Source organism: Carassius carassius, chromosome 6 (genome assembly GCF_963082965.1).
Source record: "Carassius carassius chromosome 6, fCarCar2.1, whole genome shotgun sequence".
In the NCBI taxonomy this organism is placed as follows: domain Eukaryota; kingdom Metazoa; phylum Chordata; class Actinopteri; order Cypriniformes; family Cyprinidae; genus Carassius; species Carassius carassius.
In genome coordinates, this window is record NC_081760.1 from 36,691,302 (window position 1) to 36,717,701 (window position 26,400).

At 40.1% G+C, this 26,400-nt stretch overlaps 1 protein-coding gene across 1 annotated transcript in view; it reads right to left on the reverse strand.

Annotated features, from left to right (window-relative positions):
• LOC132142803 (polycystin-1-like) overlaps positions 1 to 26,400 on the reverse strand; it is a 72,286-nt gene that overhangs the window by 10,648 nt on the left and 35,238 nt on the right. Inside the window, exons 16-41 of the mRNA XM_059552939.1 lie at positions 25,761 to 25,876; positions 21,997 to 25,646; positions 20,854 to 21,006; positions 19,516 to 19,656; positions 16,537 to 16,825; positions 16,241 to 16,457; positions 15,998 to 16,157; positions 15,755 to 15,913; positions 15,501 to 15,645; positions 14,257 to 14,967; positions 13,150 to 13,312; positions 12,593 to 12,854; positions 11,693 to 11,888; positions 10,604 to 10,774; positions 10,372 to 10,515; positions 9,435 to 9,642; positions 9,225 to 9,351; positions 9,014 to 9,130; positions 4,727 to 4,776; positions 3,914 to 4,104; positions 3,747 to 3,819; positions 2,855 to 2,970; positions 2,516 to 2,718; positions 1,136 to 1,330; positions 585 to 724; positions 103 to 233 (exon numbers count right to left, since the gene is read on the reverse strand). Of these exons, the coding sequence (XP_059408922.1) occupies positions 103 to 233; positions 585 to 724; positions 1,136 to 1,330; positions 2,516 to 2,718; positions 2,855 to 2,970; positions 3,747 to 3,819; positions 3,914 to 4,104; positions 4,727 to 4,776; positions 9,014 to 9,130; positions 9,225 to 9,351; positions 9,435 to 9,642; positions 10,372 to 10,515; positions 10,604 to 10,774; positions 11,693 to 11,888; positions 12,593 to 12,854; positions 13,150 to 13,312; positions 14,257 to 14,967; positions 15,501 to 15,645; positions 15,755 to 15,913; positions 15,998 to 16,157; positions 16,241 to 16,457; positions 16,537 to 16,825; positions 19,516 to 19,656; positions 20,854 to 21,006; positions 21,997 to 25,646; positions 25,761 to 25,876 (8,228 nt within the window). The remainder of the gene's footprint in view (positions 1 to 102; positions 234 to 584; positions 725 to 1,135; positions 1,331 to 2,515; positions 2,719 to 2,854; positions 2,971 to 3,746; positions 3,820 to 3,913; positions 4,105 to 4,726; positions 4,777 to 9,013; positions 9,131 to 9,224; positions 9,352 to 9,434; positions 9,643 to 10,371; positions 10,516 to 10,603; positions 10,775 to 11,692; positions 11,889 to 12,592; positions 12,855 to 13,149; positions 13,313 to 14,256; positions 14,968 to 15,500; positions 15,646 to 15,754; positions 15,914 to 15,997; positions 16,158 to 16,240; positions 16,458 to 16,536; positions 16,826 to 19,515; positions 19,657 to 20,853; positions 21,007 to 21,996; positions 25,647 to 25,760; positions 25,877 to 26,400) is intronic.

Consider the following 26,400-nt stretch of genomic DNA (forward strand, 5'->3'; position numbering starts at 1 on the left):
ATTATACTATGTTACATTATATTTTATAATATATTTTTATTCATTATAATATATTTTATATATTATTTTTATCATTTAACTGTTTATGTGCTGGTTGAGCACCTGGCTGAGCTCTCAGCTGTCTGAGGCGGGGGCGGCCTATCAGCAGGCTGCCCGTCTTCTCCATCAGGTCGGGTCCATCCAGTAACCGTGGTAACAGGGAGTCTGAGAGCCACGCCCACACATCCTCACGTCTGCAGGGAGAAGATCAGACAAGTTAAGAGAAGTGTGAGTGAGTGTGTGTGTAACAAACTGTCTGTGACGCTCAGAGTGGCTCGTGGTGTGAAACAGCATCCAAAACACTACGTCAACATACTGTCAGCTCACCTCCCTCTGTCTGATATGATACAGCAGCACACACATACACACTACTGTCAGACGTGGAGTCTGACCCGACAGAACAAGCGGTGAACAAGAGAAACTAAACAACATGGAAAGACTGGAAAAGTGTCCTGTTAGGAAGGATTCAGCAGTGCATGGTATTTGTATTTGTTTGTAAAGCTGAATGAGATACATCTGCGTGTGTGTGCGTGTGTGTTGGGTACCTGCTGATGTTGTTAAAGTGTTCAGTGAGGAAGTGCTCCTGCAGTCGAGTGTGAAGTCGTAGGCGATGAGCGTCTTTGGCCGAATCTGAGTAGTTGAGCAGTAAAACCACCAGCAGGAACAGCATGTAGAGCAGGAAACCCTGTCGATCCGACACAAAACACACATCTATTATTCAGACACCCGCTGTTTGTTCACCAGCGGGGGGGGGGGGGGGGGGGGGGGACACACGTCAATCACCCCTCAGAGAGTCTAATGAAAAGAAGCCCTTTCCTGTCCAACAGCCAATCAGAGTTTTCCTTCAAGTGCTTTGGTTCAAATCACAACCTGGCGATCCCAGCGATGTTAATGGAGCACAGTAAGGATGGCGGCTGTCAAGCGTGACAAAGATGACTTCAGTGGTTTTATAATATGGGCTAATGCTGGTGTCGAGGCTAACAAAGGTCTTTTAAGAAAACGAATGCACTTTGACCGACTGATAATCTTTGAAATGAAGCTGTAATTCACTGTTGACTGAAAGGAATCAGACGTCCCAGCGCTGTGACTGTCGTACCTTCAGCATGGTGTGCAGCAGGCGGACCTTGCGTGCCTCCTCTCGGGCCTGTGAGAGAGCGAACCCCTGCGGAGGCCTGACTCGCTGGATCCGCTGAACCACTCTCTCCACACGCGGACAGTCCACCAGCACATCCTGCTCTTCAGCTCTCAGACGGCCCACGAGCAGAGAGAAATACACACTCTCCAACAGCACCTGAACACACACACACACACACAGAGCCAACACTTATTTTTCACTCTCGATCTTCATCTTCACATTTCCACGACAACTTATTTCACAATCTGTTCTCCACACAAGTTAGTTATTTATAATTATACACATTAATAAATATGAATAGTAAATAAATGTACATATATATTATCAAGATTCATATTTATTATTAATCTCAATAATAACAATATTGATTCAACTTAACTATGCATTACAAATAAACATTTAATTAACAAATAACATATACATTATTTAAATAAAAGGCATTTGATAAATGTTAATATTTATTAGTATAACTTTATTTAAAAAATAATTAAATTAATTAATTAAATAATTAATTTAAATTAAAAATAATACTAATATTAATTAAAAAGTGTAAAATGTGTCATATCATTATTTCAGTGTTTATCTGTTATCCACATGAGTAGATGCAAATATTTATGAATATCAACATTTAAAATATTAGACAAATAAATGTTCATATGTATTTAATATTCATATTGATATAAATAAAATAAATTAAATATCAGCACTAATATGAAAATTATGGATATTTAAGATTCATAATATTGATATAGATACAAATAAGCAATAAATACATTATAATTTATTAATTATAAGTAATAAATACATTATTCAGTTAAATAATAATAACTAATCCAGATTTGTTACATGCTAATGTTAATACTCATTAAACTGAACAGTGTGTCAAGACAAAACTCTGATAATCTTGGCTTGCTGAAGTCTTGCCTGAAAGAAATAAGCCGAACTAATTTCACACAGTATCATTACTCCAGTGTTTATTTGTGTTATTAACATTTATTTTTCTACACATCTTTTAAAGACACTACTAAAAATACAAAGCTCACTGAACCTTGAAAGACAGCTTCAGTGATGATGAGCATTACTTCAAATCATTTGAAATGTCATTTTGATTTGATTTAATTTATCCTTCCTGAAAAAACCCAGCATTGATCAGCTTCAGCAGGTTTGCTGCTTACAACTGGAATTCAAAGAAGAGCTTTCATACCAACCGAAAATATACTAAAAAAAAAAAACAACAACAATAACTCAGATCTATACCCCAAGCTTCACAAAGTGTGAAAATCCTATCTAAGAGGTTGTGCTTCATGTTTAGGTGTGTGACCTGCTGTCATGTGTTTGTACCTTCAGAGGTTCGAGGAGGAGGAATGATGACAGGAAACTGACGATGCAGGAGATGAGCCACATCAGAGCCACGCCCTCGCTGAAGCCCCGCCCCAACCACATTGATAGACTGCTGGACAGGACAAGCCCCACCCAGCTGGCCCACAGAGCAGCCAATCCACACAGAGGAGGAAACGGCCTGGGCTTACACACATCCGTCACCACTGAGACGTATAGAGAGAGAGAGAGAGACACGTTCAGCTGTTCATGTCTGTTTCTGAGATAAAGTGGTTTTAGAAGAGAGAGAGTGTGTGTGTGTGTGTGTGTGTGTGTGTGTGTGTGTGTGTACACACGTACTACCTGTGCTTGATGTAAAGGCATTTTTGGGAGGGTCTCGTCTAAATGCTGCACATGGAACAGGTTCATTCATCTTTTGCAGCAGAATCACCTCTGTTTTATCACCAAATATACTGGAGCTAAACACAAACAACTTTCATTCAGCAAGGACTCATGAAACGGATGAAAATTGACAGTTAAAACATTAATTATGTCATAAAAGATTTTTTTTCAAATAAATGCTTTTGAACTTTCTATTCATCAAAGAATTCTGTGTCACTTTCTACAAAAATAACAAAAACTTTCAACATATAAGAACCAGTATTAATAATCGAGCACCATATATAACTGATCATTTAAATTAATAATAATAATATATCACAATATTACTGGTTTTACTGTATTTAAAAAAAAAAGAAAAAAAAAACAACCATAAGAGACTTCAAAAACATAAAAAAAACCCTTTTGAATGATAATGTATTTGTGATTAAAAAAGTGTTTAAACAGATTTTTTTTACCAGGCTTTCATGCAATTGAAAGACAAAAAAAAAACAAGCTGATCGCTGAAGAACAACCACCAAATTTAGGATGAATCTGATGCCATTTCATTCTACCCAGTATAATAATCAGCCTTTTACACATTTTCTTTATATTATTTTATGTCCTTCAAATAAGTTCTCTTAAAATATTTCATGTCATTGACTAATAAAATAAAAATCTCATCTTATTGAAACTTTTCTTGTTTTCCAAGCATCAAATTTAAGACCTCTGCGGATGCCATTCAAGATTTCTTCTGCGCAATTCAAGATATTTTGTTGTCTTACCTTTTCAAGATAATGAATTGAAGACATTTGAATAATTTTTAAGGATCTACAGACACCCTGAAGAACAGATGAGAAACTGCGGTGTGACTTACAGATCGCCCATGTCACTGTCCGTCTGAGACAGCAGCTGTCCATCGACCAGAATGCGCTTGATTAGATCCTCATCTGTCAATCAGAGCCAGCATCCAGTCAACAACCAGCTCTACTCTTCTGACACATGCACTGAGAACATACTAAGTGTACAGGAGATCTGTGTCACCTGAAGAGGAGAAGTATTTGTTCCTGTCACAGACGGTGTCCTCCTCGTCGGGACTGAAGGGAATGTCCACACCCAGATGTCTGCTGCCCTGACCTCTCTTGAGCCGAGGCGGGAACACCGGCCCCATCTCCACAGACGGGTCGGTCAACACATCCGGCCAATCACAGTCAGGAATGCTCCACCTCTGAAGACTACAGCAGAGATTCAGTCTGATTCGCTCACTGATTCACTTGCTCATTCCCTCTTGTACTGACTCCCATTCAATCACTGACCTGTGCTCAATTCAGTCACTTTTTTGATTCACTCACTGATTCATTTACTCTGATTGATTCACACTCACTCCATCAGTCATTCATTGACTTCATTCACTTTCTGAATCATTCTTTCATTCAGTCGTTTACTAGCTAACTCATTGACTCTGACTCATTCATAATCACTCGTTCATTCATTTCTTGTTGCTTTTATTCACTTGCGTTCAGTTAAATAATAAAGTAATTCATTCACTCACTAACTCATTCACTATAACAGACATTCACTGATTCTTTGATTCACTTCATGACCAATTCATTAAATTATTGAATCACTCGCTTAGTCACTGACTCATTTACTCTGATTCATTCATATTCACTCATTCAGCTTTATTTAAATTAATGAAAACAAGTTTGAATAGTTTTAGTTAACAGTAACAACACTGATTGACTCATTTAGTCATTTGTTCATTCTAACTCAGGCTAGTTATTCATTAAGTTGTGGATTTGTTGTGTGGTCTCTCTTTATTGAGGTGTTTTAGCGTGTCTGTAGCCTCATGCTTACCTCTTAGTGGACGGCGTGGGCAGGTCAATGTTGGTCTCCTCTGAGCATGTCTGCAGTGAGAGAGAGAGAGAGAGAGAGAGAGAGAGAGAGAGAGAGAGAGAGAGAGAGAGAGAGACCACATGTTGAGCTCATTCCTCTGCAGGAACACAATTCACTCAGTTCATCTCAGGATACGTGTTTCCTGCCACATATATATAGAAATATATATCAGCTCATGCTGATGTGCTTCACATTTGCTCGCCTCACATTTCATGGCTGGAATCTAAATGAAGCTTCTTGTCTCAGTTTTGTACCTCATAGGTTTTGCATTTTAATAAAAAACGGCCTGGAAATGTCACATGCGGTGATGGCTCTGACAGACTCAACTGCAGCACATTGACATGATATGAAGACGACAAAAGCACCTTTTAAGACTGAGACATTCATGTTCAAACCTGTCAGGATGGGGTGCGGGGATGAACTCAAGCGCAGACAGGATGCACAACACACAGGGTTGTACACAAAACACGGGCCTGTCATGATCCTGCCTCAAGACAAGAGGAAAATCAGGACATGAAGGCAGAATCATGACAGAACCCCTCCCTTAAGGAGCGGCTTCCAGACGCTTCTCAAGGGAACATCAAACACGGGACATGACTGACTGGGACAGAGACAGAATCCAACAAGACATGACAAACAACAATAAAGGTAAACATGAATACACTATGACAGGGTTAGGGTGGCAAATCAGAAAAAACAAACAAGGAAGGGGAGGAGGCGGGACAACAAAGTTCATGGGAGGAGGTCCTGGGTGGGTGGGTGGTGCAGGAGTCTTAGGTGGACGGGACGAAGGCTGACGACGAGGGGTCCGGGCAGGTCTGGGTGGTGTAGGGTGGGGAGTGGTCGCTGGACACTTGACAACATCTTCTGGACACACGACAACATTGGAGAAGACAGAAACTGGCTCGGGAATAGCGCTCACTGCGGCTGGCTCGGGATCAGCGCTCACTGCGGCTGCCTCGGGATCAGCGCTCACTGCGGCTGGCTCGGGATCACTACGAACAGGGTCTGGGGACAAGACAGGGCTGGCGGGGACCTCAAGGATCTGGACAAGGCGAGACAAATAATCTGAAAAGGTCCTGGCAGCAATGACTACAGGCATCTCTTGACTGGCCGAGACAGACTGCAACACTGCTTCAGCTGCAGTGTCAGCCGCGGCGCTCTCCTCAGCGCTCACGACTACGGACTTTGACGCAGTACCTTCTGTAGCTGATTCAGGATCAGCGCTCACCGCTGCTGGTTCGGGATCAGCGCTTACCGCAGCTGCTTCGGGAACAGCACTCACCGCGGCTGCGGGTGGGAGAGACATCGCGGACTCAGGCTGAGACAGAGACGCAGGACCGGAAGACCCCTTCTTCCTCCTCTTTCTCCTTGGCCGCGGTGCAGAGATCACAGCTGGGTCTGAGACTGGTTGGGGAGGTTCGGTCTCAGGCAAAGCTGATTCTGACACCGAGGATTCCGAGGCAGATTCCCACGAAAACCACCTCCCACGCTTCTTGTGGAGGCTGATGGACGTGGGAGGTGCCTCAGGACTCGAGGAGGGATGTCCCTGATCCCCCAGTGTTGCAACGGCCAGGAGACGACCCTCTGGGATCACTGGCAGCTTGGCCGAAGGTGGGGACCTCGAGGGGGAGACCTGCGGCTCCTCCTGGGAGATACTCTCCCATAGCCGGGCATAGTTCCGCAGGATCCACTTACCCTCGGACGAGTATGGGAGGGTGACCCTCTTCTTGTCAGTAGGGGATGACAGCCAGCATTGCTTGCGGAACTCCAGTTGTCGCTGAAGTTCGGAGGACCCCCTGTCTGCTGAGTTCTTTCTGTGGCGGTTCATTCTGTCAGGATGGGGTGCGGGGATGAACTCAAGCGCAGACAGGATGCACAACACACAGGGTTTATTTATAATCAAAAAGGGGAAAACAAAGCCCACGAGGGGGAAAACAGCAACTAGGGTAAAGACAAAACTGAATTAACAAGACTAGGAACTAACACTTAACAAAAGACTCTTCACACTAGAACACAAACTACAGAGAAACTCTCACAGGACTCACAACGTATCTTCTGCTGGGTAACAATGAGTGACAAAGTTGCATCAACAGTAGCAATGAACCGCACAAGACAGTGAACACAAGGGAATATAAATAGGGAGACTAATAATGACACAACAGGTGGCACAGGTAAATCAATAATGACAAAACTAGGGTAACAAGGGGGGCGGGGCAAGGAAACGAGAAAACACAAGCATGGTCATGTGCTTGTACACAAAACACGGGCCTGTCATGATCCTGCCTCAAGACAAGAGGAAAATCAGGACATGAAGGCAGAATCATGACAGAACCCCTCCCTTAACACTGGGGGATCAGGCACATCCCTCCTCGAGTCCTGAGGCACCTCCCACGCCTGTTAATCTTCATGGTAAACGAGGGAGAAGGACTTCGTGGGATTCTTCGTCGGAGTCATCCTCGGCTGAGTCAGCGCTGTCTGAGACTGGCCATCCAACGCTGGTTCCAAGGCGGAGATGTGGAGCGTGGGTTCTGAGTAAGATTCTGTGAGCTCCATTCCTCTCTCCGCTCCTCGGCCGCCTGCTACACCCCCAGTCATGTGTCCTGTTGTGTCCCCTGCTGTTTCCCCGGTCGGGCTTCCTGTTTCTTCGCCCTCTGTACCCCTGTGCGTTTCCCCGGTCACCCCTGTCACCACATCACCCCAGACTGTTCCTCATGTGTCCCCATCGAAGTCTGCCCGGACCCCTCGCCATCAGCCATCGTCCTGTCCACCCAAGACCCCCAGTCCACCTGTTCACCCTGAACTGCCCCCTATGAACTTTGTTGTACCCCCACCCCCCCTCCCGTGTTTGTTATTTTTGTTGTTTAATCCCAACCCTGTTGTCGTGTTTTCGTGTCTGCCTTTATTGCTATTTGTCATGTTTTGTTGGTTTGTGTCCTGGTCTCAGTCTGTCATGTCACGTGTTTAGTGTTCCCTTAGGGAGCGTCTGGAAGCCGCTCCTTAGGGGAGGGGTTCTGTCATGATTCTGCCTTCTTGTCTCTGATTTTTCTCTAGTCTTGTGGCAGGATCATGACAGGCCCATGTTTTATGTGCAAGCACATGGCCATTTGTTTGGGCCATGTGCTTGTGTTGTCTCGTTCCCTTGCCCCGCCCCCCTTGTTACCCTAGTTTTGTCTTCATTGATTTACCTGTTCCACCTGTTGTGTTCATTAGTAGCCTCCCTTTATAACCTCGTGTGTTTCTCTGTCCCTTTGTCGGTTCATTGTTTAAATATTGTCACGTTGTTTAAGATTGTCTACTGTTGCTACCAGTTGTGATTTTGTCAAGTCTTGTCTAAGTAATTGTTTGATCGTGTTTTAGTCATAGTCTAGTTAAGTGCAGTGTTAGTCTAGTTTTGTCTTCCTTCGTCTGTCTAGCCCTTGTTTTGCCCCCTCGTGGTTTTTGTTTTCCTGTTTTTTGTATAATAAACTGTGTTGCTGTGACTACTGTCTGCATTTGAGTTCATCCCTCCACCACCCCTCCTGACACAAACCAGTTTATTTAGTTTGTCCTCCTGCCGCAGCACAGAAATATGGAAACTAATCAGCTGTGACTTTGAAAAATATAATGAGAGCAAGGTTTTCGTGAAGGTTTCTCTCGGCTTTGTGTTTTTGTGCATCAACTGGAACATGCAAACAAAGTATTCGGCAAAGGCATTTCAATTTGCACCTCATGAAAGGTACGAGAGAAACACATCTGTGTCTCTGTCAGAATTAATAAAAATACATATATTGTAATAGTGCACAATGCCAGGGTTTAGTAAAGAACTAGATTGCTAAACAATTTAGAAGAGGTGAAAAGAAGAGAAAGAGAAACTGATATATATATATATAATTATAAAATTTTTAATAAAAACTAAAAAATGAAGAAAATATATATATGCATAAATGAATAAACAGATATAAATATAAATGTAACAAAATAAAACAAATAAAAATAAATACAATTAATTAATTAAGAAATATAAAAATACTTTATATAAAGTAAAAGTAAAAATAAATAAAAATGAATCAATAAAAGAACAAATATAAATCTACTTACAACCTCTTATAAATCAAAGCACAAACAAATAAATATAAAATAACTTAGAAATAAACAAAAACATATATAAAATTAATTTTAATATAAACAAATAACAGTAAGTTTTAGTTAGTTAGTTAGTGGTTTCTGTTTCACAGTTATGTACTTCTCAACCGAATTTGAACATACCTCTCCAGGAATTCCATTCATCATCAGAAAAGAGCTTCCTGTCAGTGAGTTATCCAGGAAGTCATCAATCTCTAAAGACTCCTGGTCCACCTGAGGAGGAAGCTGCTCCACAGAAACCTGAGCGTCATTAACAGAGACACAGCTCTTTCATTTACCACACCACTGCGGTCATGTCTTTAGAGATGATTGTGTGTGTGTGTGTGTGTCTCACCTTACTGCGGCTGAGTCTGAACAGACAGAACACGATCAGGTAGACAGGATAGACCAGCAGACAGCTCACAAGCCCCGCCCAGAGGGTCTCCACATTCACCGAGACCAGAGCAGACACCGGCGTAGAGCTAAAGCACACAAGCATACAATCACTCATGATCATACTGTCTAACAGAACGTGAGAGCTCAGTAATGGCGCTGCTGCTTTCACCTGTTGCCGTACGAGACCGTGCCGTACCACACGGCATTGGCCAGCATGCAGAGCTGCATGAGCAGTGTGCAGCAGGTGAGCCTCTGCAGCCGTGTGAACGGGCTCCGCGGGGGACGCTCCCACAGAGACAGCCACACGTGACTCTCACACACGGCCCTCTGCAGCTCCCAGGACAGCAGCCGCGGCCAGTCACGCAGCTCCGCCTCCTCTGCACACAGGAAACACAGGTCAGACAACAGGAAGCCCTGCTCTATCACTCAGTGTGCAATAAGTCATGTGTTAATGTACTAACCGGGCTGTTAACAGTGATACTAACTAGCTATCTAACAGCCCTCTCTGACTGAGCAGTGTTGGGTATAACACATTACAAATAATGCACACAAGTAGATTAAGAATTATGTTTACATTTGCACCAACCCATTCCATTTTATTCAAATTACAAATAAAAAGCTATAATTTAATCATCAAAAATATAACCTAAAGCTCATGTGATCAATATTTAATATTTAAATTTATTATACTTATTATTTCTTATTTTATATTATTTTCTATAGTATATAAATATGTAACAATGTATTTATAATTACTTTATATTTATATATTTACATTCATTTTTATTATTCACATACATATATATATATATATATATATAGTAAAAACAAATCTAAATATAAAATATAATAATATAAATAAATTATATGTATCCTAAAACCCATGTGATATTTTCTTATATAGAAATTTTGTATTTATATATTTATATTTTTAAATTAATTTACTATAATTCCTACACACACACAATAATACATACATTTAAAGAACTTAATTTCCACTTCTTTAAGCATTATGAGATGTTCTTTGCTCTTATTCTTTTATGCATCTAATTCCAGCACCAACCAATCACAACACAGTTCCTCTATCAGAGGAGGCGGGGCTTTACCTGAGACTTCCACCTCTATCTCGACTCTGCCGTCTGTTTTCTCGTTGTCGACCGAGAGCCATTCCTCAACCAGGAAGAAATAAGTGCTGGCCGTCTGCAGGTCCTTCACCAGGACGTACTGGAGCAGCCATGCAGGAGACAGACCTGACAGACAGAGACAGACGGGTTCATCCTCACTGATCTGCCCCGCTCCTCACTGCTAGCGTTGTTTAAGCCAGATGTGTTCGGGTACCTTTGTTGTCGTGCCACACGCGGATCTTGAGCACGCTGCCCAGACTGGTGTCGGAGGCCATGTGGAAGATGTCCAGGCTGTTTCTGGTGAACGCGCCGACGCTGTCCAGGTGTCTGTGTCCACTGCGGCTCTCACTGCCGTGGAGACTGATGCCCACGTGAGCCGTGGTTCCTGGAGCGGAGAGAAAGATGCCTGAGTGAACCCTCAGACAGTCATTCAGCGAGGAACACTATTATGGGAAATATTCTTTGTCTGATGCATAAAATTGATGAAAATTAATCCATTGAGACTGACAGGAAACAAACCAGCCTCTGACATCGGCAGTGTTTTTATAGTTAACTAAAACCATAAAAATATACTTATAAAAATACTTGAAAATAAAGGTACAGAAAATCAAGTAAAACAGTATTATTTCAGTTAGTGGCCAAAGCAAGATTTCTCATTTTAATACAGTTTAACGCACTAAAATAGCTTAATTAAAAAAAATTATAAAAGTAAATAAATAAAAATGTAATGAAAATTTATACAAATTAAATAGACATTTAAAAAAAAGACAAAAACACAAGGCAATTACTAATATATTAACTAAAATTAAAACTAAAATGTTAAATACAAAAATAAATTATATAAAATATATATATATATATATATAAAATAAAACATAACATAAAAAACAACATAAAAAAACTGTTACTTGAAAAAGTTTACATTAATTGAAAAAAATGATAACTTTCTAAATCTAAATTGAATAAAATTAATAAAAACTAAACAGACATATAAAAATGACAAATGCAAAAATAAAAATCATTCAAAATATACTAATAGTATATGTTTATTTCACCCCACGCTGATTTCACTGGAGTTCAGGTTGGTCATGTGAATTTGTCGTGTTTAGCTGCATTGTTTTAACGTGACTTCTGTGTGAACTACACTACTGTAATAAATAATATACATCCTGCCTGCTCAATCTCACACATTAAGACAACTTGATCCAGTGACTCTGTGGTCACTTTAACATGTCGATCGATTGGACAGTTTCTTTCAGTCTTTCCTAACCTACCGATCATCTGTCAAACATCCGGATCTCACCTGCTCCGTAAGCCCAGCCGGTCTTCACCTGGATCTCGTACTTGTACAGACCGTCTTTCCCACACAGCGGGATGACAGAGGCTCGTCTCAGGTCCATCTGATCCAGTTTGTGCATTATAGCACTGGCCACAGCGTAACACAGCAGTCCCATCACACACACCAGCACCACCACCAGACTACGAGTCACCGAACGCTCCTGACACAACACACTGCATTATAACTAGCCATGCTGTATAATAGAATAGGATACATACAATACAATACATATATGTGTGTGTGTGTGTGTGTGTGTGTGTGTATATATGTATTTATAAAACTTGTCCGGAAAGAAATAATATGAATTAAAAAAATATGATTTTATTGAAAAAATAAATACATTTTTAAATATTATATATTTAATTATTTTTTATTATATTTGTATTAAATAAAAAAAAAAAAAATTATATATTTGATTTATTAATGTTTTTGAAAATTTAAGTACATGAAATTGGTAAAATAACAATTTAACAATAATAATTTAAAATGAATACTATGTTTAGTATATATTAAACTTGATAAATATAAACATGAATAAAAAAATAAAAAAATTATATATTGATATAAGGCTAATTTTAAAAAATAATATACAAAATATAAAATGTAATATAATATATTTAACTATATATAACTTATAAAAATTAATTTAAAATTTACATTTGATATATACAGTATATTAAACTTACTTAATAATTAAACTAAAATATAATATTATATTAAAATACAAATGTTCATTTAAAATTAATTAAACTATTTAAAGTATCTTTACTACAATGTCTGTACAGAATTAAGGTTAATTTAAAAATGATTATTCATAGTATTATGAAAAGCGGAACGGCTGCTGAGTAGAGTTGTAACACTCACAGGAATGATGAAAGAGACGGCGTCGATGGGGACGAACAGGCTGGCGGCGAAGGCGGTCAGATGACGCGTGCGACACACGGCTCGGCTCACGCTGGTCTCGGGAAGCGGATCCATGCCGTCCGTCCGCCACTGATTGGTGCTCTCGCTGAAATACTGACACAGCGAGGTGAAGACGGACACCTCCAGCCGGATCAGATCCGGGTCGTCTGCGCCGCAGCCCCTCGACACGTTTAGGAAGTGATCACGCGTTGTGTCATACGACCTGACACGGAGAACGGAAATCAGAATAATAAACTAATGTGTGTGTATTAGTGCATAACGGCAAATGCTTTTATTTTATTGGCTGACATTCGAAAACAAAATTGACTAAATGAATAATTTAGTTTCATATCTGGCAGGTTTGTGAAAACTCAGCAGGTTCTGCTGTGGCGGCTGATGTTGATTTTAACAAACAAAAGAGCCGCCCCCTTCCGAACACATCACTGAATACAGATGAATGCTCTTCCAGTATTATTCAGCCATGTATATCAGTGAGTTTACTTTATGATGCCTCTTACTTCGGAGACAGGAAGAAAGTGTAGAGTCTGTGGTCTAGGTCCCGCCCCCGAGTCATATTGAGTGTGATGCGTTTCCTGTCAGTGCTGTTGTATTCATTGGGCCATTCGGAGGTGTGCAGATACGCTGTGATGAATGGATCCAATTCCCACTTTTCTGGAGAATCTAAGTACAAAGGGATGAAAATAAATGGGTGTTAAGAGGTCAATAAAAAAAAAAAAACACTCAAAAGGAGGATGAATTTCCCTGAAAATACTATTTCCACTCCAACAGGGAGAGATAAAGTTGACTTTTATAATGCATTACTATACATATATTACTATACACTGATCATGTGCTGTACTAACTAGAAATCTGTAGCCTGTAAGTGTAGCCAAAATAAAATGAACCTTGAGGGAGTAACTGAAATAAAACCAAATACACTTTTTTTTTTTTATAAAAAAACTGAAATAAATTCAAGCTAAACACTAATAAAAATTACAAAAGCATAAAACTAAATACCTCAAATTTAAACTGTCATAAAAAAATTATTCTAAAAAATAATATTAAAAAACACTATAATAATAATATTAATAATATATAAATAATAATAAAATAACACTGTGCCAAGTTAATATGTCTTTAAATTAATCAAATATCATGAAATGATGAAAACTCAGATTTCTAAATACGTATCACATATGATAAGATTAATTGTGATCATTTTATCATAGCACTAGTTTTTAACGGAAGGAGAAAAAAAAATCTACAATTCTGTAGAAAAAATGTTTATCTTAAAATAAAATTATATTTTTTAAATAATATAATTTTTTTAGTTTTTCTTTTTATTACTTACGTTTGCTTTTTTAATTTACATATTTTCTAATTTACAAAGTAATATTTTCATACAGTATTTGAACACTTTTTTTTACCCTATAAAAGCCAATTTCTTTATAATTGCAAAAAACAATATTATCTTTACAATACAATAATTTATAACAAATTTCTCATACAGTATAAATTAGTCTAGTTTTTTTTTTTTTTTTTTAAGTTTTTGGCAAAGTTTGTTATTACTGTTGAATGCTTTTTTTGTTTTTTTTAGTGGCTCCCCCTTGTGTTGGGTGTCTTACCATCTAGTACGGTGAAGTTGAGTTGGACGTAGATTCCCGCTTGTCTGTTAGTGTTCCCCGTGCTCACCCTCACGATGATTGAACCGCAGCGGCTGATGTTCTCGGCTCCCGCTGGTGGCAAGACAGCCTCCAATCTGTTACCGTCCAGCGCAGCCAAGCCCCCGTTATTAATAGCTACTGTTATGGCATGGCTTTCATCCAGATCCGAGATGGGAATCTGTGTCCCGTTCACTGTGCGAAACTCCATGGATGCCACCTCCGTCGACACGGTGTAATTGGCGACATAGTTGAACGGAAATGGATTGGACTCCACTTGGAACAGCAGCTGCACGACGCCGTCCTCGCTGTTGGGTGCCAGAGCGCCCCCTGCTGCCCGTCCCAGACTGCTGTTGAATGCTCGCGGGATGGAAAAACGCTGGCACTCAGGTGCGTCGCTCTCACCGTAGCAGAGCAGGCTCTGAGGGTCGGCACGTTTGCCAGCGGCTGCGATCTCGGACGCACGGAGGATCAGCGGCTCCTCGTTCAGGACGCGTCCCAGCATGAGGATTCGCATGAGGACGGAGGACAGGCTGTAGGCTTTAGCAGCTACCCGCAGCGGGTGATGTTGCTGCTCCTCTAAGAGAAGCAGAGGCGGCTGGGGGAGGACGTCGTGGTCCTCGGCCCCCGCAGGTGGAGAGGACGCAGCCTGGCTCACCTGGTGGATCAGGTCACCTGAGGGGGACACAGATTCACTGACTGGATTAATACTGAAAACCAGCAGAAACGGGATAAAAGGCTCCATGAAAGACCAAAAAGAGGAGTGAAGTGCCACAAGACTGATTAGATTTTTATTTACTTTGGCTGTCAATAAAAATATCAAAAATATATCAAAAATCTGTTGCATGTTGATAAATCAACAGAATTAATTGTAATTGATCACACTGCTCAGAAAAACAAAAAGAAGATACATCAAATGAAAATAAATCAATGCCTTAATGGAGTATAATATAATATATTATTTCTATGAATAAAAATGTTACTCTTGAGAAACAGTGAGTGTGTGTATGTGTGTGTGTGTGTGTGTGCGTGCGTGTGAGCGTGCGTGCCTGCGTGAGTGTGTGTGTGTGAGTGAGTGTGTGTGTGTGTGTGTGAGCGTGCGTGCCTGCGTGAGTGTGTGTGTGTGTGTGAGTGAGTGTGTGTGTGTGTGTGTGAGCGTGCGTGCCTGTGTGAGTGTGTGTGTGTGAGTGAGTGAGTGTGTGTGTTACCCATGATATTGAGTATGTTGTCTGCTATCTCGGTCGGGGTGACTGTGCCCTGTTTAGTGTCTGTCTGCAGGATCTCCAACATCGACTCCAGTTTGTCCAGAGTGCTGTTCTGACACTCTTCACACACAAACTCTCGACTCACAGCCTGCAAACAAACAAGAAAGCCTTCATTAACTTTCTTGCTCTGTGAGCGGTCATGTGTCTTGTGTCTTTCTCATGATTCAGGCTGCACTGCTGAGTGCATGAGGTCTCACCGTGCACTGCGCGAGCGCCGCTGATGTCTGCTGGATGTCACTGACGGTGGTGAGGTCGAGTGACGTCAGCGCTCTGGTGATGTTTCCTCTGACGCTCACACGATACTGACGCTCTGCCTTAGACACACGCTCACGTCTGCGGGAAACACCCTGCTCATACTGACACACAGAAACACATACAAGATGATGAGCAGATGGAGAAAGACATGACAGACAGACAGATGGATGGACGGTTGGTCTCACCTCATTGAGGACGGTGATGAGGGCGAGCGAGAGCTCCCGTACTCTCTGTGAGTCTCCCTGATGGAGCAGCTCTTTCAGGGTGAAGTCGGTCAGATTGCTGAGCCAGTGAGGGAGACTGCTGAATCCGTCAGGAACCGCCGGCAGCACCACCTCCATCGACCTGACACGCGCATCACAAACCATTCACAACACTGGCAGCTAAGAAAGGAAGACATCAAGTCTCGAAGACAAACGGTGTCTTACTTGTTGCGGGCCGTGACTGTCGCCCCCTGGTGGTCCTCCACCATGACAATCGCAGACACCTGGTACTGGGTCGAGCTGAAGCCCGGGGGCAGGAAGGCCGAATGCTCTGAACTCGTGCCTTTATACACACAGAACTCCTCGCAGTACAGATTGGAGCAGCGCATCGCCAGCAGACTATACACCAGCGGAGACTCGGTCTCATCCATATCAGTGTAACCTGAAAACCAGACGCGATCGTTCAGCTCTGCTCCTTCTCACTTTCCTACAGTACTGAAATCCTTCTTCTCCAGTCTCACCTGAGCAGTTGAAGTGCACTCTCTCCAGCAGCGTGCGCACCTGAGGCCCGTCTCCATCCGCCCACAGAGAGCACGTCCCGCCGGCTGGAGGCAGGTTGGGGCGGAGCTCGATGTAGGCCACGCCCTCGCGGTCCATGCTGTCATCTGTCACGTGGAGGCTGAATATGTACGAGTTACCATCGCGGAGGATGCCCTGTCGCAGGACCAGGTTCATGCTGTCGCTGCCCGTGGTGGTGGTGTTCAGATCCAGCACCAGCGTCTCGTTCCCTCCAGTCATCGCCGTCCAGCGCTAACAATTTTAAAGGGAACAATAAATTCATCCCTTTAAAATGGGCAATAAAATTATTACATGTACATTAATAATTCTCTATTAAAATAAAAATATTATTTGAATAGATTTACATTGTTGATTAAAAATGAAAAACGCACGTAATGTGTTAAAATTCATGAATACACTATTTCAAATCCTACGTAGGAAAGCCATTGCATTTCCATGTCATTTATAAAATTATTAAATATATGAAAGTTAATTGCATTTCATGTAATTTATGCATATATATATTTTAAATTTAGACATTTAGCATATATATATATATATATATATATATATATATTATTAATACTTTACATTAACAATTTAGAACATTATTCATTTATTATATAGTTAAATTGTAGATACAAAAATTGTCATATGTAGATCAATTAAAAACATTTAATTTAAAAATTCTTTAAAATGGCAATATTTAAATTATAACTTCAAAATAAGCAGTTTTATTTATATTAAAGTGAATTAAATCTTTAAATGCACTAGTTAAAATTAAATGTATTATATTAGCTGAATATTTCTCTTTATTAATAATAAAAATTATTTGAATACAACTACCTTGTGTTATAACTGTATAAAGAATATTTATATTAATATTATTAAAGTAAAAACACTTTAATTAGTGAAAACATTCAGTTATTATTTTTAATGCAAGTAAAGTTTTTAGTTACAAAAAAAAAATAAAAAAAATAATAATAATTCACAGCTTTAGGAAAGGTTGTATTTCCTTGCCATTTATATATGTGTACTTCCATGTATTTATAATTTAATAAATCAATATATTATACAGTACAGACCAAAAGTGTGGAAACATTACTATTTTTAATGTTTTTGAAATGTTTTAATGTTTTTCTTCTGCTCATCAAGCCTGCTTTTATTTGATCAAAAATACAGAAAAAACAGTAATATTGTGATATATTATTACAATTTAAAATAATTGTTTTTAAATTTATTATACTTTAAATTATCCTTTATTTCTGTGATGCAAAGCTGAGTTTTTAGGATCATTATCACATGATCCTTTAGAAATCATTCTAATATGATGATTCATTATCAAAGTTGGACACAGTTCTGCTGCTTAATATTTTTTCAGAACATGTGATACTTTTTTAGGATACTTTGATGAATAAAAAGTAAAAAAAATAAAAAAAGAAGCTATGTTTTTAAAATATAAATATTTTGTAATAACAATATACACTACTGGTCAGTAATTTGGGGTCAGTAATTATTTTTCTTTCTTTTTTTTAAATAGAATCAATACTTTTATTCAGCAAGGATGTGTTAAATTGATAAAAAGTGATAGTAAAGAAAATATATTATTAGAATATATATTATTAGAATTTTTATTTTTATTTTGAATAAATGCAGTTCTTTTTAACCTTTTATTCATCAAATATCTTAGACAGCAGAACTGTTTCCAACACTCATAATAAATCAGAATATTAGGATGATTTCTAAATGATCATGTGATAGACTGATGTTACATGTGACACAGAAGGCTGGAGGAATGATGCTGAAAATTCAGCTTTGCATCACAGGAATAAATTATTTTTTTAAAGTATATTCAAATAGAAAACTATTATTTTAAGTTGTAATAATATTTCACAATATTACTGTTTTTTCTGTATCTTTGATCAAATAAATGCAGGCTTGATGAGCAGAAGAAACTTCTTTCAAAAACATTAAAAATAGTAATGTTTCCAAACTTTTGGTCTGTACTGTAAATCATGAATAGTTTAATAATTATATTTTGTAAATTAAGAATTATTATATGATTAATTACATATAATCTTAGTAAAAAAAAAAAAAATCATTTAATTTTTAATGAGTTCCAAGCAGGTTTTTCAGTAACCTTGCAGTGACCTCCATCACCATCAATCCCAATCAGCACTCATCTCAGACTGAGTGTTTGAACCACTAGATAAGCGTCCCTGACTTGTACCATAACATTTACTGTCTCTGGCTCACGGGAACCAGACCAAGGGGAAGGAGTGTTTGACCGCTGCTCACCAAGTAAATGCGTGTTTAACAAGGTTTGGCATGTCGTTAACGGCTAATGCAGTGGAACACATCACATCATAATGATGACATCACCCCGTACTCCCACTCCGCTCTCCCCTCCCTCCGGTTCCCATAACCATAACATCACTCACGTCTCAGTCTAAACATTACGAGAAAGCAGGTCGGAAAAAAGCAAGAGGAATGCCTGTGAAAAAAGACAAACCGTTCTAGAATGACATCATGCCGCTATCTCTCCATGTACAGCTCTCTTCAAAAAAAATTTATGACGACATGTTTCTACTAATAAATAAGGCACGGGTGACTCACAAAATCCAAAATATGTAATTCCCAACATTCAGATTCTATGAGGACAGTGTTAATCCTAGGTGCAAATTATATCATGCTTTCCATGCTTTGTGGAAAGCTAAAAGATAAAGGAATTAATATAGTATGCATTTAACCAGCCAAAAAACAATATTTTCGTGATGTGCTTAAGAGATCTTTTTGAGCATGCTGACCAGCCCTGAAACAGCAGGGAGTTTGAATTATTTCTGCATTTCGTACTTTCCCATGGGCAACACTGGTTTGATAGTAAGCCTGCGATTGATGACAGCGTGTCATGAGTGGGCTGTGCATGTTAGGGTTGTTCTCACCCCTCTGTGTGAGCTGTGACAGTTACTGCAGGTGCCAGCCAGGTACACATAAGAGCTCTGACTGATCTCGTAGCCAGACTGAGCTTTGCACGACACGCACTCCAGCGAGACCATCGGGATGCGACCGTTCTGCACCCACACCTGTGACCAGGAGAAGACAGAAGAAAACAAACTTGAAGTTATGCAATTACATTTTCTGTTGACCATGGAAACTGCCATGGCAATTATTGATGAAAACTGATTAGTCGCGCACTCTGATTCAAATATTAATCATGTTAGCCCTGAGACTGGCAAACCTCCCATACCTGTTGTATATGCGTTGCAGGATAGTGAATTTATGAAGAAGAAAAAAAGCATTGTAGGGGTCAAGAGACATCGCAAATTGATTACATCTCAGTTCCCAAAGCAATCAGACCCTCCAATTTAAAACTCATGAAATATTCCCTTTAGAATCCAACAAACCAATTCAGTTCAGTGAGTGAAATGAGTTTCATGTACATTCTCATTCAAAACTTGCATAACATCTCAAGCTTTCAAGAATTGTGAAGTTCAGAAAGTACTTTCATTTTACCTGTTCGGGTCAGTTAATTATAGCTAAATACAAAGTATGCTTAATAAGAATGAATATTTTTAACGACTAATTTGAATGCTGTAGAACAACACAAAAGGTGGGAATAACTAACAGTGAATAGCAACCACTCATAACTTTGCTCATCTGCATGCACTGCATTGTTTTAGCTCACACTTTACTATTGAAAGTATGCATATCAGGTAAAAGCACAAATACACCCCACAAAAAAAGGCACAATTCCACACCTCACAGACCGGATTAGTGTAATGAGATGGCGGAGGATGTGCTTTTGTTCTTAATTTGATGAATTACTGTAGTCATGATTGGTAGAAAATGTAAACAAATATATTTTAAATTAAAATCTGTTTACTGCCATCTTTCCATGGGGGTGGCAACACATTATGTTGAATGCTTTTGAATGTGGATAATTAGTATTCTATAATGAGCCTAGTTTACGAAAAGAATAACCATTACTTCATTTATATATGACAGCTCTATTCAGTAACATTTAATCATGCTTAAACTGGACTGCAGGTAGTTATTCAATTTGTGAACAAAAAAAGTCAAACATTTTATATTAAACTATAAAAAATGTAAAGAATTAAAATGTGATGAGATGTATTTCATAATATAAAATGAGTATGAGCGATGGAGAAAAACAGCTGTTGATCAAATGACAAGAATGAATAACAAAACATATTTGTAAATGCAAATGCAAACACATTAGGTATGAAAAGCTTGCAGTAATCTATAATAAAAGCACTCACCGTTTGGTTTGTGGATTCAGGGGTCATCCCTTCTTTGCTGACAGTCAGGCGAAAGGTATACTCAACATCCACCTCCAGTTCAGAGCCAGAGATTCCCAGGACCGGGTCATTTGGACCCAAACCGAAATGCAAAGTGGAGCAGTGAGCTGGGCCCTGCAGGGTGAATTTAAAAAAAGCAGAATCACTACAAATGGTAATTAATCAAATCATTTACCTGCCTCAGGATATACAAGCCAAGAGCATAATCATCAAAAAACTTTGGTACCTTTGTTGTTTAATGACTTTACCTAATGAGTTTTTAATAGCATTTTAATCACTGACCATGACTATGCATCCCGAATACATGTCCGTCACCCACAAAGATAAAATAAATTGGCATTACAATTTTTTTTTGAGGCACTGTGTGCTTGTGCTTCCTTTAAAATAAATGCCACTTGGTTTTTATTTAATTATATAACGCAATGACACTCATATGTTTTTATTGTGGAGTGTTATTTTGGACGCCATTGCAGCTTGAAATATTTCATTATACCTAATCCTTTGAATTTCTGTCAGTGATAAAATGTTTTAATAAAAAGAAGGAATCTCTGTTCCCCTCCGGCAGTGATTCTGATAGGTTGGGAGAAGTCTAAGGAATGCAGAGTTTATTCACTGCTACTTATGTAACTGATCTCAAGTATACGGCGAACGTGATTTCACCAAGTACAACATGTTCCTGGATCTACATCCTTGTTGAGCCTGGAACAACATTTTAATCAACCAATCAGAATTGACATATCTGTTTTAGGCTTGCAACCTTGGTTATTGTTTTATTACTCAAACTCTCCAAACCAACCCCAACCACCATGCTTATTTTACCTTTTCATCCACTGATCATTTCCAAAACAAAAAGAAAATCTCAATTTGGATTGTTCAGCTTAGGACACTTGAGCGGTGAATGTACAGTCACCAACACATATCTAAACACCAACATTTGTTTTTAAAGCTCAACCCCAATTTAACAAAGATAAACCTACTAATTAAGGTCTTCAGGATCAACAGAAACTTACAGGCAGGTGCATTGAAAGTAAACCCTGCAAAAAGGTGGCCCTTAACAAAGTAGAATATATGTCAATATGTCTTTGACATATCCATCATGATTACCTTTGAAGTGCTCACACATTCCCAATGGTAGTTGAGCAGGGGCTGGTTCTCCGGGTCCAGGTTTGGGTCGTAGGATTGCTCTGCACTCAAATGCAAATCTTGAGTTTTTGACCAGACACGGTATGTGCCACCCTCAATAATCGGCACCAGCTTTTTGGACATGACTGAAAGTTGAATACAGGCTGCCTTTCGTAGTGGCACCCCCTCATAGGACAAAGAAAAAACTAGAGTGTAGTTCCCAGCAGAAATCGACATCTTGGGCACTGAAAGTTGGAGCCTCCGGACGTTGACTTCTGGAGGGAGATGGACCTTAGATGGTGGTGGACCTTTCTTCTCATCATCCTGACAGCGAGGAGTGGTAAGGATCTCCCAGAGATACTCTACTCCATAGAGGCCACAACCTTTTAAATTCACATTGGCCTCTACCAAGGTTGGCTGGTAACGCCAAATGGCGAGTCGTGGAGCTTGAATAATCTGAACTTCTGGTTCGTCGCACTTTAGGACAGAGATGTTAACATCAACCTGTGCTGTAACCAAGCTCACCAGGTTACTGACACTGACTCTCACCACATAGTGACCAGGAAGGATGTAGATATGGCTCAGAGAAGGGGTAGTTGTTACAGCTGCAGAAGTACCATCCCCAAAGTCCCAGTTATATGTCGCTGGAGTGGAAATAGGAGTGATTCCAACATGGAAGTTGACCGTCTTGTTTACGAAGGTGTCACTTGGTTGAGCATCCAAGGTGGCTGACCTGATACTGTTCTGAACTCGTATAACCTTGGTCACATTTAATCCATTCAGGGAATTGAATGCTCTAAGGAATATGGTCAGATTGCCTGGCTGTTCTGGCGCATATGTCACCGTCTTGCCAACCTGAGAAATCTTGAGACCATGATGAAGGTCAAAGGTCCACAGAATGGTCAGTGGCTCACGTGTTGGTGTGGATGCAACATATGTCCTAGATACACCAACAGGTATAGCGGCATCACAGCAGTCCTTTATAGTCAACTTGGTCACAGGCTCCATGACTTCAATGTGCAGAGTCCTACGTTCAGAACTCACCTGGTTGTGGGCAGTAAGGTTGACATAGTACTTGGCCACACTAGTGAACTGGTGGATGTAGGTTTGATTGGTCAGAACAACAGTTGCATCACCACTAATGCTCAGGATGAAATTAACAGAAGTTCCAGATGAAACTGAGATGGTAAACTCAACGTTTTCCCCAACAGCAGCAATTTGTTTGCTGGCCTTGAGCTCCAGACCCTGGATACGGTCTTGAACAATAAAGTCACGTGAGCATGTTTCTCTATTGATGTCATTAGTGGCATTCAAAACAACAGTGAAAATTCCCGGTTGGGGGAAGATGTAGGAGGTGGTGTTCAGGTTCGATTTTGTGTTGTCAGGCAATAACCACATCCACGAAATGTTAGATCCCATTTGTGTTTCTCCATGCAGCGAAACATTGTCCCCTGAGGCTACAAAGTTCTCTGTAACATTTGTGGCGATGAAAGTCAATCCCGAGATAGGTTCTTGAATGCTGATCAACTTTTCGATTATTTCCGAGCTGACTTTGTTGGAAACCTCCACTTTAACCAGTTTCAAACCTGCACTTCTGAAGCTGTGCATGACAGAGGACATGTCAGATGTTAACATTTCACCATCTGCCCACCATCTGTAATGGAGGGCCGTCCCAAAAGTTGCAGATACTCTCATATTTGTCATAGCATTTACTGCAGCAGGTTTTGGTAAAATCTCAATGACCAGCTCCCTCACAGGATCCACAAACTCAATAGTTTTGTTCACAGCCAGCTGGCCAAGCAAGTTGGTTGCCTTGAGGAGCACATCACAAGGACCGGGGCTGGAAAAATTTAGGTCTATTGTCTTGCCTGTGAGGTTGTTGTGATGGATCTCATGTTTACTCAGAAGGTTCCAGCTGAATGTCATGTTGGTGCCCTCTTTTAATAAGGCTTGTAAGTGAAGGACACGGTTGGTTTCAAAACAGCATCCTTCAATAAGCTCATCAGCCACTATCTGCAAGCCCTCCAACTCACGCTGCACAAAGATGGAAATACTTGACTGAACCATACCAATGTCATTCTCTGCAGTAACAATGACATTGAAGGTCCCAACAGAGCGAAAAGTGTAGAACATGGTATGAGTGCCTTGGATAGAGGTGCACCGGTCACAGAGAATCCAAGAGTACCTTACATCATCTCCTTGGTCGAGGTGTGCCTCAAAGTGGACAGAAGTGTTCAAAGGGACATTGACAAGGCTGGCATTTACCGACAGTCCTGTGATTGGTGCCAAGACCACAACGGAAATCTGATTTTTGGTCTCACTAACTTCATTTTTGCCTGTAACAGTGATGTTAAACCTGCCCGAGGAACTGTAAGCATGTGCTACGTTTGTTCCATTAAGTTGAATCCCATCTCCAAAATCCCAGATGTAGACAGCATTCACAGAGTGTGAAGATGCCTTGAAAGCATAGTCTTGGTGTAAAGAAAGATTGTTCTTTTTATCTCCGTTATGGCTGATCAGTAAAAAACCAACAGATTGTTGCACCACAACTGAAACAGAGTCATTGATACAGGAGATGTTGTTGAGCACAGTAACTGTGACCAGATATTCCCCAGGACTCTTGAATGTAAAGGCCATCTCCTTACCACCTCGAACAGGACCTCTCGTGTCAAGTACTCCAAAATCCCATAGGTAGGTGTAGTTAAATTCTGGGAAGGCAGCTACTGTAAATCTGCTCTCCTCACCGAACTTGATGTGTTTTCTCAGAGGAAACAATGACACTGTTGTGAGCTCAGGTTGGACGCAGATCCTTGTGTAAAAATTAGCCTTGTTAGCTTCACTTGACATAAGTAGCGAGAGATGGTACTCTCCACTCTTAGTGTACGAGTGTGTTTTCAGTGGTGTTCCATACTGAGTTTCATTGGGGCTTCCGTCTCCAAAGCTCCACACATACTGATGTCCTGAAGCGTTCCCTGACACAAATGCATGGAAGCGTACCTCTTTGTTTTCTTGAATGCACCCGGAAGGTTCTAGCGATAACACTTGTAACACAAACACCTCAACAGGTATTGTTACCCACTGAGAGCTTACAGCATTCTTTGCGGTGATATTAACTGTGTAGTTTCCATCTTTCCTGTACGTATATTCAACTTTGGGTACCACACCCATGTGCACTGTTCCATCACCCATGTCAAAGCTCCAAGTTACATTGTTGCCTGCTTCCAGACTTGCTGTGACAACGGTAGGTGTGTTGCGTTCGGTAGGATCAGAAGACAGCACCTCCAAGCCCTTAACATCCGCATAGACGATAACTTCCATGCAGGTGTCTGTCGAACTAATGGTGTTGTTCACATTCACGCAGATATTGTAGACCCCACTGTGAGTGTAAGCGTGAAGAACCCTACGTTCACGGCCTTGCTGTACACTCGAATTGTCACCAAAGTTCCAGGTGTAGATGATGCCATAGGGAGACGGTAGGGGGTGGGCCTCAAAGTCAGCTGGTTTTTCGGCACGTAGCAGGGGTGGGTCAATCTCGATTCGCACACTTGTCAGAATGCTGAAGACATATACGTCAACCTTGCTTGTCTTGTTCTCATAGCGGTTGGAAGCAGAGAACGATAGGGTGTACTCCCCTGCAGGAAATGTGAGTAAAAAAAAGAAACCATATAGGTAAAAAAATCAATACAAATAAAAATAAGGATAAAATCAATATGAATAAGTAATATAAGAAACGTTTAGTTTTTTACCTGGCTGTGCATAACTGTATGACACATCGTCACGAATCACCACCTGGTTACTAGAGGGGTTATCGTAAGGTGGCTTAAACTGATGTGTATGGTTTCCTCCATCTCCAAACCACCACCTGTGACACACACAAACAAATAACACATACCACATGCCTGATTACATGCATTATTTTACAACTGCTTTCAGTTTCTCACAGTACAGACAGTGCTTTTTAAGGGGTCATGAGCTGAAAAAAAAATCACATTTCCCTTTTAACAGGTCAATGTATTATAAAAACTTCCTGTAAGTTTCAGAACTCAAAACCTTCTTGTTGGTTCAAAAACACCTTTTATTGAAAATAACATAGAAGCCCTGCTTATAAAAACAAACTGTTTCGCAGAGATGGTAAAAACAGGACAGAAAACACCCTATTGGTTTTAAACTGGGTCTAAAGTCTTGCTGGCTTTATAAGAGGACCTCAGAGGACATTATAAGATAATGAAAAATACTGCATCTTGATTTTAATTGCACAAGCCATTGGGAATGTTAAACTGTGACCTTACAAAAAAAATTCAGGCAATCTTAAAGTTAACATGAATAGCCAACTATTTTACTCATGTAATGTGACAAAATAAAAAAGACAGTACTTTCTTTTGTCAT